This window comes from Panthera onca, chromosome B4 (assembly GCF_046562875.1).
Source record: "Panthera onca isolate mPanOnc1 chromosome B4, mPanOnc1 haplotype 2, whole genome shotgun sequence".
Taxonomy (NCBI): Eukaryota; Metazoa; Chordata; class Mammalia; order Carnivora; family Felidae; genus Panthera; species Panthera onca.
The window spans coordinates 117372033-117394527 of NC_138345.1; the positions used below are offsets into that span (position 1 = coordinate 117372033).

Here is a 22495-nt window from a genome sequence, read left to right on the forward strand (position 1 = left end):
TTGTTCATCAGTGCAAACAGGCGGAAAAGACAGTTTGACCCATGTCAGGGCCCAGGGATGGAGGAGCCAGCAGAGCAAATAGGCTGCCACAGAGTGTCTAAGCACAGTTATCAGGGACTAGCAGTGGGATAGAAAAGCACCCAGGAAGTGTCAGGGGAGTGCATCACCAGACGGCAAGAGGAAGAGAAGTTCGGTGACAAAGGATGCGGAAGTGAGCCAGTGCAGCACACCCTGGCAACGCCTGCCCCACATCAGCCCGGCTCACCTCTGAATTCACCTGCTGGCCCTTGCCACATCAAGCACCCACGTTTTACTGCTTTTCTGCTCTGGGCTTTTTCTGAACCTACTGAGACTCGCCCAGCCCACTGTCAGGACAGCCCAGAGTGCCGGGGATTCCGCACATCTGGGAGGGAGTAACCTTCAACTAATGAGGTAGGGAATGGTAGCAACCGTTCCAGCTTCCCAGTCCCAGACAATTCTACATGTTATTTTCCAGAAGGCCCTCAGCAGGACTGAGCCCTCATTGTCCACAGCTGCAGCCCATTCATTAACTTACTCTCATTGGCTCTTTTCTCCATCACACTTTGTTCTTTCACTTATGCTCCTTGAGATCACTTGTCAAATAAATTGCACACAACTCAATTCTTGCTTTAAGATCTGTTTTTGAAGTGAGTCCCAAAGAAGACAACTAGATAGAATGTTTTCGCATTGTCAAGACTTAGAACTTCAAGCAATATCCTCACACCCTTCTGAGATTTTCTTTCATTCCTGTGGCAAGAAGCAATCCCATTAGCATGTAAGCTTAAAAGTGGAGGAATTACATTGGCAGCCACTAGCTGAGGTGATGTGATTTCCAGGGATCGTGGCTAATGAGCAAATACCAACAATACTGAGACTATTGTGTTATCTAATGTGACTCTACATTATTTTTCTTCCCTAAGCATCTCCAAAGCCAGGATCTGGAATTTCTTTGCCAGATGATACACTTCTCACATCCCTTTTCAACTCTGGGCTGATATTGCGCCAAAAGGAAATGCATTTTTTCCTGAAAAGATTTTTACAGCTGTATTCTTCCTCTTGTATTGATGAACTTCCAAAAGAACTATGTCAAGGAGTGGAAACTACATTTTTCTCAGAAAAAACCTTATATAACTCAGTCAAGGTACTGTTTTCAAACATTATGTATTTTTATAAAACTTCTTGGAATCACTGTTATATTTCTGAAGGAAGCACATGTGAGAAAGTTTAAGTGGACACAGTGTATTGTAAATTTCCAATATGTATTTGTGAAATGAATAAAGTAAGTCATTTGCATAGAATTCTTTCCAAACAAAAAATATCAGTCATTTATTTTCAATTATCTTGACTTTGGACTTCACCATATAGTGCTTCCATTTTTGTGATTATACACTTGCCCACACCAGACATGTCCATATGTCTGTCCCAGAGAAGTGACCTGAAAGTGTTATTTCTTCCAAATTGAGAACCTAAAGTAAAGCGAGGTTATTGGGTAGACAATAATAATTTTTTTAAGTTTATTTATTCTGAGAGAGAGAGAGAACGGGGTAGGGGCAGAGAGAGAGGGAGAGAGAATCTTAGGCAGGCTCTGCACTGTCATAGTGGAGCCCAATATGGGCTCAAACCCACAAACCATGAGAATATGACCTGAGCCGAAACCAAGAGGTAGATGCTTAACCAACTAAGCCACCCAGGCACCCCCAGGGGAGGATTTTTTAAATTAGTTTCCAGATACTGGGGTATTGGCATGCCCAATACTCAACACCCCTGTTTCCTCCCAGATTATAAATCACTTGAAAAATAAAAGAGTAAGAGCTTGAGATTAAAAAATACCTACTCTTATGAGTCATAAAGTTGATGTTGTTGGATGTGGTTTATATTTACTGGTAAGTGGCCTTCCTAATAGTGAATAGGAAAGTAGACAGATTTTACCAATCCAGCTACATTTGTTTGTTTGGTTGGTTGATTTGGTCGTTACAGGCCCCTTAAAATCTGTGTGGACACATACCCCTTTAAAATCTGTTGCATGAAGGAGCAGAGAACATTCACTCCCTATAAACCATTCTCTCCCAAGAAGAACAGCATAACTGTGCATATCCAAAATTTCTTTTTTCCCAAATTCACCAGTCAAGTAGCTCTCCAGGGGAGGAGAGTGACAGGAGGCAGAAAGGCCAGGAACATACTGTTAATGTCCGGCCCTCTGCAGGGAAGGAAGCAACAGGAGTGGGATGAAATCATTTCCATCGAACACCAGATCCTGCTTCACCCCTCGGTAAACTGTGACTACATTTGAGGATTACTGCCATGTGTCCCAGATGCCTCCGGTATTTTGGCATAGAAGGCAGAGAATGAGAAGGCTGAGAACTACAGTTTTAGTGAATGTGTTCTTGTGAATATTTTGTAAGAGTCTGGAAAATAATAGGTGTGGCTTCTTAAATATTGTCTGAAAGGGGCTCTACTTGAGTACTTTACCAGTAAGGGCAGCCCACAAGTTCCCGTTTCCTAAGCATGATGCTCCAAGCATACAACCTTGAATACATTGTAAGTACATGTGACATGTCTAATGGCAGCAGTGTTATCAAAGATTGTTGTACCCTGTTTGCTTTTCCTTTTTTTTTTTTTTTTAATATAATTAGTGTAACATTCTCCCAGAATAATCAGCTCTGGAGATCATTGTCACTTGCCTGACAGGTGCAAGCCACCTAATCATGTGTTCGTTTCACTGGGGTAGACAGCTAACGAGCATAGAGCCTTTGGATTTAAAAAAAAATAAACTGCAAGCTTGGCTGATTTTTATAATAACATTTTTGAGCTTTTAATCACTCAGGAGGCTATTTCAATCAAACTCTTCCCATAATTTGATACTTAATCCCGCTTTTCCTCCCCCCAAAAAGTAGCTATCTTTCCAGAGTGATCATTGCTAGGTGACATGCTTCTCAGTTGTACGTGTCTACATGTTGTGAGGTCTATTGACACTTTGTGATGGCAAAACAAAGGTGCCAAACAAATTACATTAAAAATTCCAAGAAAAAAGAATATGATTAAAATTATGCACAATGCTAAGTTATTCACATTCAGACTGTGTGGTAAGGTCAAATATTTGACTAGTAAAGTGATTTGTTGTTTACGGGACTGTGGCAAACAAGAGTTCTCCTGATAGGGCTTTCGTTCCTTTCAAAGAAAAGATCAGACATATCAAAAATATTCAGTGTATAGTCCATCAGTTAGCATATATAATTAATTCCATTAGCAACTAGATTTTATTTTTTTAAAGATAATGGAAGATTAAATGCCTATTTTGACATTGACTTTTGTTATAGTTTAGACCATCATGTTGGTAAATGCTATGTATTGAAACAGTAAATATTGCTTATTGGTTTTCTCTGTTTAGTTATTAAATATGAATTCTTTGCTAAAATAGTTGTCTATTAAATAGTTGTACCTCTGAAGAGTACTCAGATATGAAAAAAATATGAGAAATTATTTTTTGAAACAATTACTTACCTAATTTTTTGGTGAACTGCCTGACAGGATTAATGTTAGTTTAGCACTTTTAAATGATTATTCAAACTTAACAGTCTTCTTTATTGGTCATTTTGGTCATGCTTTTAGTATCATAGTGCCAATAGGTGAGGATTCTGGCTTATCTAGACATTTCTGAAAAGTTTGCATCTTTAATATTACCTTTCAGTCATGACATATTTTTTCTTTTATCAGTAGACAACTTGAAAGGTCAGTGTCTTTACTTCTCTTTTTATTTTATTTTGAAGAATTTCATTGACAGTCTTATATCTTGAATAAGCTCATAAATAATGGGAAGTACAAAGCCTTATGGAAATACCAGGCATTTCTTACTGCCTACTGACATGTTCCTCTTGGTCAACAAGCCTTAAGATACTTTAGATGTCGAAAGTTAAGTAGAATAATTGCTTCCCAGCTACCATGCTTATCACCTTGGGCGAAAAAAGTTAATTTTGAAAATAGTCTGCACTCCATTAAAGAGGGTCCTTTTTATATTTGAGGTGTTATTATCACTAATATCTCTCTGGCTAGACTATGATTTTTTTTAGTAGCAACTCCGCTACTTCCAAAAAAAAATGAAATAATTTATGATATTGCCAATTGCGTTCTCCACATTCATCTTCCTTGAAAACTCCCGTTTCAGGAGTTTCATCAAAGAAGGTAGGCCCAGATTCACCAAGACTGAATTTACAAATCAGCCACATTCGTGTAAAGAGAGAATGAGAGCAATTGATGTTATTTTGCGGTAAAAACTGTCTTATTTTGCATATGGTATTATAGAAGAAAATGCTATTGGAAAGTAGATATTAAGTTATAATCACACGCTCAGTTTATTCACCACTGAATAGATGAGAAAAGTAGATGTTCTAAGAATCTAAGGTGATCTTGAGACTGAAATGATAGTATTGACATTTTCCTCTCTAGATCTTTCCCTGGGGAGACTCACCAAAAATGGAAGACATTTGTTGAGTCCCATAGGTTTTGAAGCATATTTTTCTGTAGGAGAATCTTTTCTGTGGTAATTAAGGACAGCATTTATTTGTTTGTTTGTTTGTTTAACATTTTTTATTTTTAAGTAATCTCTACACTCAATATGGGGTTTGAACTTAAAACTCAGGGATCAAGAGTCACATCCTCTACCAATGAGCCAGCCAGGCACCACTCAGGGGCAGTTTTAAAGGCTACACCCACAACAAACTAAGACAACTCCCAGAGTTTTATAACGTAGCCAATACTGAATGGGTTTTGAATGAGTGTTTTAAATATTGAATGCATTTTTTTTTTACCGACAATTAAACTGTTTTTGATTGTTCCCCAGGTATGTCATGACAGTACTCTATGCTCTGATTCATCATTAAAGCTCTCTGCCAGCCCATCTTCAGGAGATGTGTCATCAGATATGAACATACAAGATTTAAACAAAGAACTTTGCTTTCAATGGTACATTCCTCCTCTAGAAAGACCCCCAAAAGAAACAGAACCTATGGTATGTAATACAATCACAAAACTAACTCTTATATTTAGATATAGAGTTTAACTTGACCATTATAACTTGAAAGTAGAGAACATCCTCTTGTCATATAGATGAAAATATACAGGAATATGGAATCTGTATTGTCTAGTAGAATGGATCTGAAAATAAGAAATCAGGAAAGTCTGATTCAAGTTGATCATTTTCTTTTTCCTGATTTTCAAGGGAAACTTTCAAGTGTGTCACCATAATATATGATGTTTAACTTTTTTTGTAGTCATTCCTTATCACATTAAGGAAATTTTTTTCTACTGCCCACTTCGCTAAGAATTTTTATCATAAATCTTTTACTGCATCTATAAAGATGATTTTATGATTTTTCTCTTTTAATATATTAATTGATTTTTAAAAAGTTTTTTTCCATTTTATTTATTTGAGAGCAAGCGAGCAGGGGAGAGGGATAAAGTGGGAGAGAGGGAGAATCTCAAACAGGCTGCACACTCAGCACATTGCCCGACACCGGGCTCAATCCCAACACACTGAGATCATGACCTGAGCTGAAATCAAGAGTTGGAAGTTCAACTAACTGACCCACCCAGGTGCCCCAATTGATTTTTTAAATGTTAAATCAATCTTGTGTTCCTAAGATAAACTCAAATTGGTCTTGTATTAATTTTACTGGATTCAGTTTGTTAATGTTTCGTGTTGGATTTTTGCCACTGTTTAAGAGCAATATTGGGCTACAAATTTTCCTTTTTATACTGTCTTTGTCAGATATTTTTTGTAACAAGATTTTTTTAGACTCATAAAGTGAGTTGATAAATATAATCATGTTTTTCTATTCTCTGGTGACATTTCTGTAAGTTTGGAGTAAACTTTTCTCCTCAAATATTTGGTAAGAACTCATCAGTAAAGCCATCTGGTCCTAGTGGTTTGTTTCTTTGTGAGAAAATATAAAATTAGTAATATTATTCTATGGATACCATAGTTGGCATCAGTTCTGATTGGGTCACTATTGTTCTAATGGTTTGTGCTTGTGTCAAACCAAGTTTTAAATATTTTGACTATCATCCCTGTTTATAGAACATTGGGGTTATTTCTTCTTGAGTCAAGTTTAAGTTGCTTTTTCTAGAAACTTTTTCATCTTATTTAAAATTTCTCTTATACTTTTAATCTCCCTGATGTATTTGTATTGAAGTGTGTGTCTTTTCATTTCTTACAGTAGTGGTTTGTGTATTTTACTCGATCATTGTCACCAGAGGTCCCTCATAAGTTAATTTTGTTTCAGTAATCATATCTTTCTTCTACTTGTTTTTGGTATGTGTGTATGTGGCGGGTTATATTCTTTTTCTAACTTTTGACTTCTTGAGGTAAATGTCTGGCTTAATATTCAGTCCTTTCTTTCCTAATGTATGTGTTTTAAGACTATGAGTTTCTCTAAACATTGCTTTGGTTTCACCCCACAAGTTTTTTTTTTTATAATGTTTATTTTTGAGAGATAGAGTCGGAGAGCAAGTGGGAGAGGGGCAGAGAGAGAGAGGGAGACACAGAATCTGAAGCAGGCTCCAGGCTCTGAGCTGTCAGTACAGAGCCCAACGCAGGGCTCGAACTCACGAATGGCAAGATCATGACCTAGGCCAAAGTCAGATGCTTAACCAACTGAGCCACCCAGGCGCCCCTCACAAGTTTTATCATATCATATTATCATTATCATTATCATATGGTTAAAAATTTTTTTTTAAGTTTTCATTATGATTTATTCTTTGGCTCATTTCATGGGCCATTTCAACATGTGTTTCTGATATTCCAAACTATATGGAACTTGTATGTATTATATCAGAAAATTATCTTTTGCTTTTATTCTTAGGTTATGTTGTTCTGTGGTAATAAAAAATGCTCTGTATGATTGATATTGTTCAAACCTGCTTTTTTTCCTCCAGGAAAGGATTTATTGTGTAAATATTCCATTGCTCTTAAAAGGAATGTGCAGTCCTCAGTTGCTGAGGCAGTTCATGTATATGTGCACTAGGTCGGTTTGGTTAGTCTTGTTCAAATCTCTATTCTTGTTTGTTTGCCTTTAATTTTAAAAATTCAGTTATTAAAAGAAGTGTGTTTAAGTCTCTCCCAGTGATCATCATTGTTTAGTCTTTCCTTGTAGTTCTGTCAAATTTTGCTCTCTATAATTGAAACTGTGGTCTTAGACAATCAGATTAACTGCTGTATCTTCTTGGTGAATTGAGCATTTTATCATTTTGAAATGACTCATGGGCTTTTTGTAATAATGTTTTTTTCCTCATAAAGTATGCTTTGTCTGATATTACTAAAGGACAATGACTTTCTTGTGGTTATTATTTTCACAGTATATATTTTCCAAACTTTTGCTTTCAACCCTTTTGTGTACTTGTGTTTTAATTGTGTTTTTATCAAAGGCATGCACTTGGATATTTTCATATATAGTCTGATAACATTGTATTTTGACTGGGGAATTTAATACATTTATATTTAATGTATATTAAGTGTATATTTGGTTTCAAATCTACCCCGTTATTTTGTATTTGTGCTTGTCTCAGCTCTTTTGTTTTTCTCTTTTCCCTTCTGGATGATTTTATCATTCATTTTTCCTCTATGAGTTTTGAAATTATACATTTTTTCCAATGCTTTTAGTGGTTACCTTCAGAACAACATACATACTTATCAAAGTCTAAAGTTAACAAGTATCATTTTTCCTGTAATGACTTATATTACTATACATTTTTTAACCCAAAATAATTTTATTTTTAATTATTGTATGCAAGAGTTATTTCCTTTGGAACTTGCCATATATTTACCACTTTTTTTCCCACCCCAGCTTGCATTTTAGGCATTTCATCTAGGGTCATTTCTTTCTGTTGAAGTATATACTTTTGGAATTTCCTTTGGTGAGGATCTTCTGGAGGCAAACACTTAATTTTTGTTTGCCTGATATATTACTTTATACTTATTTGAGAAATAAATTTTCATGGAGTAGATAATTTAAGATTGGAAATTATTTTATTTCAGTACATTGAAAATGTCATTTCCTCCTTTCTAGTGTTGTTGAGAGGCAAACTTTTATTGCTTTAGAGTACTGACTTCTTTCACTAACTGCTTTTGAAATTTTCTCTTTTACTTTGCAAAATTTTCTTGGATATGGCTTTCTTTTTGTTTCTTTGGCTTACATGAGTAAGCCATAGACTCTGGATAAAAACATAGACTCTGGAGCCAAACCACCCAGGTTGGAATCCCAGCTCTGTCACTTAATAATTTTGTGATCTTCAGTAGATTGATCAGCTTTTCTGTATCATAGTTGTACTCATCTTTAATTAGAGATAATTGTATAAATGCTTAACCTCAATAAATGGTAGTTGTCATTTATTATCTGAAATTATTTTATTTTTAATTTTTTTAATGTTTATTTTTGAGAGAGAGAGAGAGAGAGAGAGAGAAAGAGAGAGAGAGAGAGAGAGAGGGAGAGAGAATGTGAGCAGGAGAGGGGCAGAGAGAGAAGGAGACACAGAATCCAAAGCAGGATCCAGGCTCCAAGCTGTCAGCACAGAGACTGACTCAGGCTTGAACTCATGAACCACGAGATCATGACCTGAGGTGAAGTCAGACGCATAACCGAATGAGCCACCTGGTCATCCCTGAAATTATTTTTAAATTATTATGTTTTTAAGTTTATTAACTTCAAATATACATGCCATACACTGGTTAAACATTATTTAAAAACTCCTTTTAAAGATTAGCAACAATATCTTCTAATAGATACTGTAGCTGCCAACATTGTATATAGAAAAGAGAGAAAACTGTGCCTTACCAGCAGAATTAAAATGCATAGCAAATAGGAGAAAAAAAAACTTAGTTTGCCTCTAAATACCCCTTACAAATTTATGTCACACATATCACTTCTTGTTTTAATGTTTATTATTTTTATCTTTACCTAACTCTGATCCATTGCTTTATCCATATCAATGTCCATATGCACGGAGAGACATTTGCACTAGGGCTAATTGGGGAGCAGGAGCAGATGGGGGCAAGTATTTAGAAGCAGTTTAATATCAATCTCTGAACAATTGGAGATAGAACAGTGATTCACATTCTAGGAGAATCTTGATGAGGGGTCAAGCTTTTAAAAATGGAACAGTTGGTCACTACAGCCATTTGCAGAGGGGCCTTCCGCTATAGAATTCCTTTGATTGCTGTTCTCTCTAAGAAGAGCCTCGGGCTTTTCCCCATAAAACTGTTGCCATATAGTTTTGCCTGTTCAGCATTTTCATTCGGTTTCTGCCTCCTGTGTTGGTCTACTCTTGCACTTTTCAGCTCTTGAGTGCCGTCCCCTCTAGCTGTGCCTCTGGTAGCTTCTGCTGCTCCTTGACCCCTGTGACCCTGTCAGATCGTGCAGCCTCCTGGGCCTACCTCTCTTTGCTTTCAAGCACACGTCTCCCATTGGCCTCTTCATTCTGCATTCTTAGGCTGGCAAACTGCTGCTAACTCTTGGTCAATTATGTATCTCTTTCTACTCCTACAAAAAGAGAAACTTTGACTTATCACTCCCCAGGAACATTTAAAGCTATTTCTCATGTTTTGAAAGTACTCTCTTTCCCATACTTTCCGAGTCAAATCCTTGCCAGATATTCTCCATAAACATTTAAAAAAAATCTGTGTAGTCTCTTTTGGGAAATTTAGTACAGCAGTTTTCAAACTGTGGTTCCAAGAATACTAATAGACCATGGAATCAATATTGTGTGGGTCTTAGTAGTATTTTTTTAAGAAATTAAAACAAGAAAAAAAATCAGAATGTATTATATACAGTAAGTGAAAATGTTTTCTGAAATTTTCATTTCATGATGTTGTTAGATAAATTTTTCAGATTGATTGATCTGCAACATATGTCTGAATTCATTTACTTGATGGCCAGAGAAACAACCAAGTGATAAGAGTATATCCATTCAGAGAGGATATGAATACAGAAAGATTACATACTTGGGAAATAGAATGTTTACCTAAGCAGCTAGTTTTAAAAAATGGGAAAGAAAGTAAAAAATTCATTTTCCAAGGTCATAGAAATATGACCATCCATATCAATCTGAGACAGAGTGATCTGTGAAGTTAATGTTATGACTACATATGTGGCTGATAATTAGAGTAACAGGGTTTTATCCATCAACAGTTGTGTCTGACAATTAACATGGAAACATGGACTGCTGTCAGGCAGAGATTACAAGGAGAGCACCAGCTAACAAATTCTGATTTAAATAGGTTGCTTGAGTGATTTTCTTATGACATAAGCAAAGACACAGGAACACACAGTTTTCCCATTTCTTAGTTTGGGGATATTTTTTCCCTCTTTGATAATAAAAATGTATTATCGGGTCACGATAAAAGATGTAGTTGCTAACATAAATTTCAATTAAAAAGATGGGAAACACTGACTTGAATAGACTAGATCTCCTCAGACCTAAGATTTTATCTTTTCAGAGATTACACTGAAATTTGTTTGATGACTTTAATATTGGTGTATTTGGGGGCACCTGGGTGGCTCAGTCAGTTAGGTATCGGACTCTTGATTTCAGCTCAGGTCATAATCTCACACTCCCTGAGATTGAGCCCCATGTTGGCTCTGCACTGAGAGTGGAGCCTGCTTGGGATTCTCTCTCTCCCTCATTCTCTGCCTCTCCCCTGTTCATGCTAACTCTCAAAATAAATTAATAAATTTTAAAAGAAACAAACAAATAAATATTGGTGTATTTGAACATTTATCTACTCACTATCTTGGTTGTTCAGTGTAGAGTTCTGTGTTGAATAAACTGGCTGCAGCTCATGAAACTACAAGATAATAACAATAGTGAATGTAGAGCTTATTGTATTCTAGATGCTCTGCTTATATTAACTTCACAACAACTCTATGAGGTGGGTACTCTCACTAGCCCCATTTTACGGAAGAGGAAACTGGGACAGGATGCAGAAATGCTAGTCAGCAATGAATCAGGATTGGAGCAATCTGATTCCAACACTGCACTCCTAAGCATGGTGCTTTGTTGAGTCCTCAGACAGTGGACCTTAGTTGCAGGCACTTGTAGCCTCTGGATGGGATGGTGATGAAAATTAATATCTGACCTAGAGTGTTGGAGTTTCCAGGGACTTAGACTAGGGTTAAAAATGCAAGTTAATGTCACTTGATTCCCCTACTCAGTCCTCTTCTGTTAATCTAGTATCTGAACTAGAAATGCCAGTAGAAGCTAAGGATGCTGGTGGCAGCAAAGTAAAAATCCTAGGACTAGGGATTTTGATGTAAAATTTTTAGGTAATTCAGAGGGCTAAATATGTTCTATGCCACAATACTCTTTAGGATTAAGTTTATAACTCAGAAAAGTTTAACTTTTTAAAAAGTTTATTTATTTATTTATTTATTTATTTATTTATTTATTTATAGAAAGGGAGAGCACATGTGCATGCAAGCCGGGGAAGGGCAGAAGAGGGAGAGAGAGAGAATCCCACGTAGGCTCTGTGCTGTGAGCACAGACCCCAACATGGGGGTCCATCCCATAAACTGTGAGGTTATGACTTGAGCCAAAACCAAGAGTCAGACACTCAACTGACTGAGCCCCCCCAGGTGCCCCAGAGAAGTTTAAATTCTTAAGTATGGGGGTAGAAACTGTATTATCCTATTTAACAAAATTATCTTTAGTAGAATATAGTAGAACCACATTATAAGCTCTTCACTGGAATTTGGTTACACACTAAGCATCTCTTCGATGATTTCAGTATCTTCCAGAGACAGACACTAAAGAAGCTTCCATGAGCTACCATGTTAATGAACGTCCAGGACACAGGCTTTAAAAATAGTTGTGAAGAATGGCTGAGAGATTCCTACAGCTTAGCTTAAAAAGGTGTAACCACTGATTGGCACAGTTGGTTGAGCATTTGACTCTTGATTTCAGCTCAGATCATGATCGCATGGTTTGTGGGATCAAGCCCGGTGTTTGGGCTTTTCACTGACAGCATGGAGCCTGCTTGGGATTCTCTCTCTGCCCCTCCCCTGCTCATGCTCTCCTTCTCTCTCTGTCTCTCTCTCAAAATAAATAAATAAACTTAAAAAGAAAGTGTAACCACAGCCAAAGGCTTGATGGCCTAAATTTATCTTAAGAATTCATCTTAGGCAGCTCCTGAGTAGCTCAGTCAGTTGAGCATCTGACTCTTGATTTTGGCTTAGGTCATGATCTCACACTTTGTGGGATTGAGCCCTCCATCGGGCTCCACGTGACAGTTTGGGATTCTCTCTCCAGCTCTGTCTCTGCCTCTCCCCTGCTAGCTTTATCTCTCTGTGTCTCTCGCTAAAAATAAATAAACATTAAAAAATATATCTTAGTACCTTTAGTTTTATTCTACCTCATCTTCTTGCTATTTTTTACGATCCACAGTTCCCAGTAGGATGTTCTGGATTGCAAGCCAACCCAGGTGCAGAATGAGACTTGAATTATATTTATTACTTGATCAGACTAAAGGAATACAACTCAGAACTAGCAGGGTGGAGGGGCAATGAAGAATCAGTAGCAGGACCTTTCTTTCATCTCTGAGACCTAATTTGGGGGAATCAAACTACTGCAAAGGCTATTGTGTTGAGTGCAGCTAGGCAGTTCAAAGCATGGTATTCAGAGGCCGCAGAAGATTTAGACAGACAAGCATGATCAATGCAAGAAGTCTGGTCAAGCAAAGCACTGAAAACCAAGATTCCATGTGTCAAGTGAAAACACAAAGTTGGATAGAACCTGAAGAGTTCTTGGAGATAAAGTCTATTCAATGTAGAAGCCCAGCCAGTCTGGGAACAAGACATATGGAGCTGCTGCTCCTTTCTGGAGATCTTTAAAGCCTTACTGTGAGCTAGACTATATTTCATGGTCCGAAACAAGCAGACTGTGCATTCAAGAGAAGTTTAGGGGGCTCCTGGGTGGGTCAGTCAGTTGAGCGACCGACTTCGGCTCAGGTCATGATCTCACGGTTTGCGAGTTCAAGCCCCGCATTGGGCTCTGTGCTGACAGCTCAGAGCCTGGAGCCTGCTTCTGATTCTGTGTCTCAGAAATAAATAAACGTTAAAAAAAAGAGACAAGTTTAGTCTTTCAGGACACCAAAGGAAGAGTTAGGATTCTTGGGAAAACTACCAAGTCATAGTAACCTCATAGAACCTCAACATTTTCAGTGTGGATGCCAGGGATGCCATAACTCAGAGATCATACAGATGCCCAGGGCTTCCCTCTGAGGTGCCCTGGATTCTGGGTCTTGTTGGCCAAGTGACTAATGAGAGCCTGGTGCTGCAGATGAGACCCAAAATTACACCCTGCTTCTGGGAGCTGGGGAAGACAAAGGCTGCATAAATGAAGCAGGGGCCAGCATCTGATAGTCAAGAACCAACAGCACTGGCATCCCCTGGAGGCTCACTAGACATGCAGAATCTCAGGTCTCCAGACCCACCAAATCAGAGCATACATTTTTTTTTTTTAATTTTTTATGGGGCGCCTGGGTGGCTCAGTCGGTTAAGCGTCTGACTTCGGCTCAGGTCACGATCTCGCGGTATGTGAGTTCGAGCCCCGCGTCGGGCTCTGTGCTGACAGCTCAGAGCCTGGAGCCTGTTTCAGATTCTGCGTCTCCCTCTCTCTCTTCCCCTCTCCCGTTCATGCTCTGTCTCTCTCTCTCTGCCTCTCAAAAATAAAGAAACTTAATAAAAATTTAAAAAAAATTTTTTTAACGTTTATTTATTTTTGAGACAGAGAGAGACAGAGCATGAATGGGGGAGGGTCAGAGAGAGAGGGAGACACAGAATCTGAAACAGGCTCCAGGCTCTGAGCAGTCAGCACAGAGCCCGATGCAGGGCCCAAACTCATGAACTGTGAGATCATGACCTGAGCAGAAGTCAGTCGCCCAACCGACTGAGCCACCCAGGCACCCCAAACATACATTTTATTAATATCTCCCAAGTAATGTATGCACATTTAAGTCTGAGAAGCACTGGGCTAGGCCAGCACTACCAATGCACCTCACAGGTCTAATGATGATTCTCCAAGAAGCTATGCTGCATTGCCGGATTCTATAGTAGGCTCCACTGGAAAGCTTTTCTGACTTCCCTTGGACCACCCAAGTCAAATTTCAGGACTTGAAAGAAACTAAGAGAACATCTATTTGATGCTCTCATTTTGAGGATGAGGAAGCCAAGTCCCATATGAGTACAGTGACTTGACCATTGCCACAACTTATTAGTGACAAAAACATGAATGAGAACCCGAATCTTCTAGTTCTTTGTATGGATTTCTTTGTAACATGCATATAATAGCTGCTTACTAACCAGTTAATAAAACATTGATTGAATGCACCCTTTATGCCAGGTGTTTTGTTAGATGATTAAGATACCAGGGTGAGGAAGTTATGAATCAACTCCATCTAGTAGAGGAGGGGCTCTGTCTTCACCCCTTCCTGGGCTGTAAGGGATACCCCATTCAAGATGATTTTAGATACAGCATTTCTCAGTGTCAAAGCCACAACACTTCTTTACCATTGAAAAACAAGCCTTTGTGAAAGTGAGTAAGGGAGCATTGGAAATTTCATTGTGGGCATATTGTCTCCTGCAGAATCCAGTCCTGAGTATGTAGGGTTTTATAGACACTTATACCTGAAGAGTGAGGACAAGTTTGAAATAGAACTAAGCGCATGGATTTGATGGGGACAGGCTGGGAGGTCAGATATGAAGCTGGCTTGGGGTTAGCAGTGGGTCTAAAAGAATATGGAGAATGAGGTACCAAACCAGGTAGGGCGAGGAGCCAGGAGTGGTCACGTGGCTCACAGCGACAGCAGTGATGCTCTGAGCACTTCGTGTTGACTCATTGGATCCTCACACGATCCATGGGGATGGGGATTACCACATCTCCATTTTACAAATGAGGAAGTAGAGGCATAACATTTTCATAATTTGCCCCGATCACACAGGCAGTAAAGTCGGGGAAGCAAACCCAGACACTCTGGCTCCAAAGCCCAGGCTCACAACAAATAGATGCAAGTCAGTTTAGGGTTTTAATGTGTAACTACTGCCTTATTTTATCCAAGTCTGTTTTGATTTCAGACTGTTATACTTTGAAATCAGTTGTGCCACGCTCGGTTAGAAGAGATTTTAAAATTGCACTGCAAAGCCATTGACAAGTGTCAGCCTGAGGAGGGAGAAAGTCATTTTCATTATCAGGGGTTAAATGTAAAGTATGTTATCTATTTAAATTTTTCCACTAACACACTTTGGGGAACTTCATTAGCTCTTAAGAGATATAATGAAAATTTCAGAAATATGAAGATATTAATTAACATGTAGCAGGTGCTGCAAGCAATACTGAACACAGTACAGGATGTCACTCCTGTCCACAGGGACTTTGTATGCTAGCCTGGGAGTCAAGGTTAACAAACACAAAACAAGAGCAAACACCATAAGACAGACTAATCTCTCTGGGACTCATTTCATTTTCATTTCAGAAGTGTTTCATCAAATTTACCATAGTTTGAAAAACCAAATGTGAAAGACTTTTAATGAGTAAAAACAACATTTCTCTCTCTGTCTAGCTGTCCACATCCCTGAATCCCACCATCAGATACAATTATTTTCAACTCTCAGCTGTCTCTATTTTATTGGGTCTCCCCGCAACCCATACATCTAAATTACATTCTCACATGATAATTTCTTTAGTGATCAACCTCACACACTACTATGGAAGATGAAAGCTAATGTCAACCTCTTTTTTCCCCCTCAGGTATACTCTTCTCTTCCACACATTCTCTTAAATGAGTTCTTTTTTTTTTTTTAAGTTTACTTATTTATTGAGGGTGGGGGCAGACAAGAGATGGAGAGAGAGAATCCCAATCAGGCTCTGTGCTGTCACAAACTGAGATCATGACCCGAGCCGAAATCAAGAGTTTAGATACATAACCGACTGAGTCACCCAGGTGCCCCTCTCCTAAATGAGTTCTATCAAAATTCTTAAACCCAGAGCCAGTGTTTACATTATGAATGTGTAACTATCACTCACAGCTGAGCCAAATAAGGTACTGTTTCCTTTCTTCCCGACTTCTATCCTAAAGAAAAAACCTGCCTTATTTTTAATTTAGTGTTCTCTGTATTCTAGAATCTCTCATTCTTCCTAAACTTTCAAAGAACTACACAGTTCTTCTCTGCATGGTCAAACTCATCAGTTTATCTTAATTCTTTTATTGTCTTCTTCTTCAGAGACATGTTCCAAACTGGATTGATTGCTCTCATGGTTCAGATATCATCATAAGAGCCCACTCGCCATCCTCCTGAGAATTCCCTGGGTCCCATGTTTCTCCCTATCTTGACTTGCTCTCTCCTATTGAATGAACACATTTTACAGCTTTCTGATGAAGGATGTGTTGGAGGCTCTGATTATTCAAAGGACACACCATACAATATATTCCACAAAGTATATTCATGGAAGATTTTGGTAAAGAATAAGTCATGGCAGGATAAAGAAAGCTCAGATAACCAGTAGAGAGATCCAAGATGCCTGGGAGCAGTTGCCAGGGTCCTCACTCAGTTGCACAGCACACTTCATCTACAGATCATGAACCACAAAAATATGGTAAGATGTCTTGGTCTCAAGAAGGTTGATGTCTTAACTGAGGAGGGGTCTTTCATACCTCTCTATTCTTGTAGTCAAAACCATGTGTGGGACCGGACTCAGTGATAGAAATGAAGAGAACAATAGAATCCAGATGCAAATCATCAATATGTACATATCTACAAGAAAATGCTGACACGATGGCACAGGCTGCCCCATTGGTGTGTTTGAGAATCAAGAACAGGACTGCATTAGTCACTGGGTGGTACATTTCACTCAGCTTTGGCCAAGGGCCAACAATAGTACTACAGTCCCCTGAGATGTTAACCACTTGCGACAGATTGACCCTGTACTTACACAGGATATAAGAAAACCTTGAATGTCCAACACAAAGTCATCATTGTATGCTGACGTCATCATTTTCTAGGCATAAAACTCTACGTTGAAAATTATTTTCTCTCAAAACGTGGGAGACATTGCCCCATTGTTTCTGGCAATCCTGCATTGCTGTTAAGTATGGTCCCATTCTCATGCCTAGTTCTTTCTTTTTCTTTTTCCTCTGGAAGCTCTGGGGATCTTCTTTCCATGCCCTGTGTGCTGAAATTCCATGATGAACTATGCGGGTCTGTCATCCACTGTGCCCCTTTCAATCTTTCAGTATATTCTTTAGTGCAAGAAGAATTATTTTCTTTGATAATTTCCTCCCTTTGATTATCTCTGTACCTTCTGGAATTATTATTCAGATACTGAATTTATTAGCTTGAGTATTTTTCTCATCGTTTCTCCCATATTACCTATGTTTTAAAATTTAGGTTTACTTTTGAGGAGATATCTTCAGTTTTATATTTCAAACCTTTGTTGATATTTAGTTGTGATCATATATTTTTTTAGTTCTTAAGAGCTCTTTCTTGTTCTTTGTTCATTTTTAACAGCACTGCGTTCTTGATTCACAGATAAAATATTGTCTTTATTCTCTCTTAAGATATCAATTATGGTTTCATTGAAGTTCTCTTCTGCTCTCTGTCTTATATCTGATTCTTCAAGTTCCTTTCTTATGTTAGTTTTGGTCTCTACCTTTCGTTTCATGTCTAGTGACCCTTGGCTATCCATTCATTTGTGAAGGTGCTACAGGGTGTATCAGGTCAGACTTATTGATTTATAGGCCTCATTGTAGGGTAACTGCAGGAGCCAGCAGTTTCATTGCAGGATGCTGAAATGTCAGTATCTGTAGGTCTTTTCTCTTTGTCTGGTCAGTTTCCTCAAAGAGGATCCTTTTCAACTTCTGTCTGGTTTCCTACATCCCGAGCAGGGGCTGCGGTGGGGTAGGGGATGTCTCTTGTTCAGAACACAGACTTCCACTGAATTCCCATGTTTTCAGTTCTACATCTCAGCCCTGTACCTAATGTCCCTGACAATAGAGCTCTGATTTAACCTCAGCAGAGAGGAAAATGAAAGGAAGTTTGGCCAGAGAGGAGGCAAGGGAAGTAGGGAAATCTCCTGGTGGCATGGGCTCAGGGAAGGGATAAGAGGGAGGAACATCTCCAGCTCCCAAGCCTTTCTGGGTTCTCAGTCATGTTTGTTGTTGGCAACCCCTCTGAAGGCAGTTAGGACACAGCCTTTCCTCTTTTCTGAGTCCCCCAACACTCTTCTCAGCAATTTCTGTCCTTCAACGTGTTGCTAACATCTCTTGTCTGCTTACCTCCTTTTTGTCTGTCTTTGTGGATTTACGCCTTTCTAAAAAATCCCTGTACTCTTATTTTAGTTTGATTATCAAAGAAACAGAGATAAATGCATGCACTTAATTAGTTGGTTTTGACTGGCAGCTCTGGGCTTCAGCTTTCTCATATCTAAAAGGAGGGACTTAGACCAGATCCTCTCTAAGGTTCTATGAGTCTCAAATTCTGTGAATTGGACCATAAGTAAGTGCTACAATATAAGGAATTCACTTTAAGGATTGTCAAAATTCAAACCGCAGGGGGATTACCAGAGTATGAGTCATTAAGAGAAGTTCCATGTTAGAGGTGGGGACCAGAAAGTTGTGTGTAGGTTGAATAAACAGAAGAGTAAGGGAGCAGCATAAGTGATGCACAGAAGCAGCTATGACCACTGATGAGAAAGGTGCATATTGAGAAGCAACGAGAAACAAGGTTGGATATTCACCAGGTACACATTTCCAACTCGTAGAGGGCCTTCGCAGGTTGAGATTTAAACTTAATAATTGCAGTAAGAAATGACACTCTTCAAAAATAATATAATATTATTATCAAAGGGCATTTCTTTTCACCTCATAAACTTTGTACAATTCTTGCTCAAATCAGTCCTCTTTAAAGTGAGTTGAAAAACAATTGTTTTCTCTTTCAAAGAAAAACTTAAAAAATTTAATGATATTATTTTGAGGCAACGTGTGATTTTAGTGTCATATTTTATTCATGTCTTAATTTTCTTATAGGTTTTATTGTTGTATGCATATAACATGAGGCCTCAGAATATTTCAGATGCTGTGCCTAATAGCACTTACAGCGATGTCTATGTTGGCTCTTTCTGGGTTCCACTGAACAGGCAAGTAATGATGGCTTTCCTACAACTCTGCTAATATTTTCCTTAGAACAGACTGTTTTAGTAATATTCAAGGTAAGTCACAGGAGAACTTTTAGAAGACATTTTTAGAAGAATCTTCCTTTTAATTAGAGGAGTATGATATTGCAGTGGTTAAGAGTATGAACTCTGAATCCAGCCTGCTTTGGGTCAAATGCCAATCGTGCCCCTTATTCACTTTGCAAACTTGAGCTTGTTACTTAACCTCTCTGTGCTTCAGTCACCCCATCAATGAAGTGGGAATAAGAATAATAGTACTTAGGGTTGTGGAGAGACACTTCCTGACACTTCAAAAAGATTTTAGAGAGTACAAGGATATATATTATATTTTGCCTATAATTTGGGGCACATTTTAAAAAATTTTTAATGCTTGTTTATTTTTGAAAGAGAGACAGAGCATGAGAGGGGAAGGGACAGAGAGAGAGGGAGACACAGAATCTGAAGCAGGCTCCAGGCTCTGGACTGTCAGCACAGAGCCTGGTGCAGGGCTCGAACTCACAAGCCTTGAGACCATGACCTGAGCTGAAGTTGGCTACTTAATCGACTGAGCCACCCAGGCACCCCTAATTTGGGGCATATTTAAAAAGTAACACGTGGCTCCGTATTGGGTTGCAAAATTATGGACAAACTCCACACCCTCCATTGTCCCACCCTTCCCTATTTTACATTGTTCCCCACATCAAAAGCCTCTGCTTCATCCAGGTTGTTTTCCTTTCTCTCCATCAAACAGGGCATGTCTCTAACTTTTGCTCATGCCTGGTTTATCTCTTCTCCTGTTTCACTTTACCAAATTCCTAGTTGGTTTTTAATTTTTTTCATTGCTTAGTTAATTTAGTTTTGATTCCATTGTTCACCGTCCTTGTGACCTCAACTCCATCGCCTCAGTTGTAAAATGGAAAGAATATCTACTCTGCCTGCCTTTCAGGGTTGTTGTTAAGATCAAGATAGACAACGTATGCATATCTTCTGAAAGGCCGAAAGCACTGGGCAAATGTCAAGTCTTGTTACTAACCCCTGTGTCTGTCAGTGTCAGCTCTTTGCCCTGTTAGGCACCTAGTAAGTGCTTAGCGAACAGAGACCTGGTTCTTCCCTGAAGAGCCTTGTTCATGCTCCAAGATTTTCATTTTGAAGGACTTCTTGGCCTTGCCATAAAAGAGAATAAAACAAGAGATGTTTCAAGAGCTGGCATATTTTCAATTATTCAGCCAATTTTCCTTTTTCCCTTTTTCCTTTTTTTTTTTTTTTTTTTTTTTTTTTTTGAACTGGCAGAAAATCTAGGCACAGGACATATACCAGCACAGCTAAGCAACAAAGTTATGAAATTATATACTTGCTTTGTGTACATAAATATGGCAAGGTATTTTTTTAGAATCACATGATGAAAATGATGATAATTTCTGCAGAGTGGAATGAAATCAAACTGACAGAATTCTTTTTTATTCCAAAAAGTTTGTAATTTGAATGTGTTTATGATCAGTGGTAGGTTTACTCAGGTTAGGGACATGAACCTGTCACTGAGGCCAACACAGAGGAGGGTGCCTGGCAGTGTCTCATCTAACCTGTCCCTTGGGGACACAGTGAAAGCTGCCCATTTCCCTCACCTAGGCTGGCATTGCTTGTATTCTTAGGAGGGCCAGGGTAAGATAGGTACGTGGGGAGTTGCTCTTGTTGACCATCTTTCAGAAGGCAAAGTAAGAATACAAGGGGTCAGAAAAAAATAAGCCAGAGAAGGAACCAGAATAGCCTTCAAATTGAGCAGTCCTCTTGAATCGTTCATTTCACGTCCTAATCTCCAAATTAAGTACTTACAAGGAAAAACATTTTAATTCTTGGCATTTTTCTATAGCAACAAAAGAAAAGATAGTGTTCTCAATACACACGCATAAATGTTTCTGTGTAGTTCTATCTAATTATGTTCTTCTAACCAAGATCCAGTTCCCTGCCTGCTGTCTCTGCCTTCAAGTCTCCTGCCATCCACATTTCTACTTCTGCCCGGGTCCTGCTTCCAGGCCCTGGCAGTCTGGGAGGGAGAGAGTGCCCGTGAGTCAGTAAATGAGAGCAGAGGCTGTGGGGAGCTGGTCTAGCCTGGATGAGATGATGGATGTTTGTGGGCCAATGTGGGAATTCAAAAGCTGGACTGAGCATTGACATGGACGGGGAGGTCAAGATGTGAATGGGCAAGATGTTGGGCAAATGGGGTCTTGAGATGAACCTGAGATGCTAGGTCCTCTGATGCTGCTCCTTGATCAGGGGCCCAGCCACCACCACCCCCCCCCCCCCCCCCCCGCTACCTGCTTTTTACAGAGTTAGACCAGGACATTTGTTTTTGAAACAGATAGTACAGCTCTGGACATTCACTGACAATCTGAAACCCAAACATCAAAGAACAGTTTATCCTTCCTGCAATTCCATGTATCAGAAGAGGAAGCTACATTATTTTTGAAAGAGAAACGGGAATTATAAGAATTCTTTCTTGGGTATTAGAATGAAGAACAGTGTGTTAGAATATCATCTTTCTCTCATGTGGCTTCTCATGGTTAGGAATGTACATAGTTATGTCATTTCATCGGTACAAAATGCTGTGAAGTAGATGAAGCAGGTTTTATTATTCCAGTCTTGCAGTAGGAGGAATGTCAGGGTCAGAGAGGTTAGGTGGCTTGTGCAGGGTCTCATGGCTGATGTGTGTTGGAACCAAGCATGCTTCTCCCAGGTCCTTTGAGTCCTACCTGTTCTCTCTCCAGGGCATCAGGCAGCCTTTCTGCCATTCTTGGAGATGACCCCTTTTTTTTTTTTTAATGGATGTCTTCCAAGTGAACTTTTAATAACAGATCTTTACATTTTAACCATTGTCCTTTTTTTATAAAAGAGTTTCTTAAACACACTATATAATTTCAGATCCTCTTATGTATAATTAAAGGTACTTTTTCACCTTCTATCATGGTCATCGAGTGTTATACCATGCTGCAGATGAGGACCCTGTAGAACATTGGAGAATTGACATTCCTGTGTATGTTTTTGATGTCAGTTTGACTTAATGGATAATTTACTTCTTTCTCATAAAAGTTTCCCTCCTTCCTTGGATGGAGACACCCACACTGACGCACGCACACATGCATGCATATATGTGCTGTATCCCATAGCATAGACTCACTGAAGGCCACACAGGTGGCTGTTTGCCTCCTTCAGCTGCTTCAAATGCTTTTCCTTCTCCTGACTCCACTCACCCATTTACCTCTGCATTCAGAGTATCCACTGTTCACTGGCC

The 22495-nt window shown here is 38.9% G+C and overlaps 1 protein-coding gene across 4 annotated transcripts in view; it reads left to right on the forward strand.

Moving 5' to 3' along the window:
• CFAP54 (cilia and flagella associated protein 54) overlaps positions 1-22495 on the forward strand; it is a 295014-nt gene that overhangs the window by 240812 nt on the left and 31707 nt on the right. For all 4 annotated transcript variants that reach the window (XR_013556674.2, XM_078449575.2, XM_078449576.2 and 1 more), the window contains 3 exons: positions 942-1162; positions 4859-5026; positions 19085-19194. Coding sequence is in view for 3 of the 4 variants with exons in the window: in XM_078449575.2 (XP_078305701.2) it covers positions 942-1162; positions 4859-5026; positions 19085-19194 (499 nt within the window). In the remaining variant the exon portion in view is untranslated. The remainder of the gene's footprint in view (positions 1-941; positions 1163-4858; positions 5027-19084; positions 19195-22495) is intronic.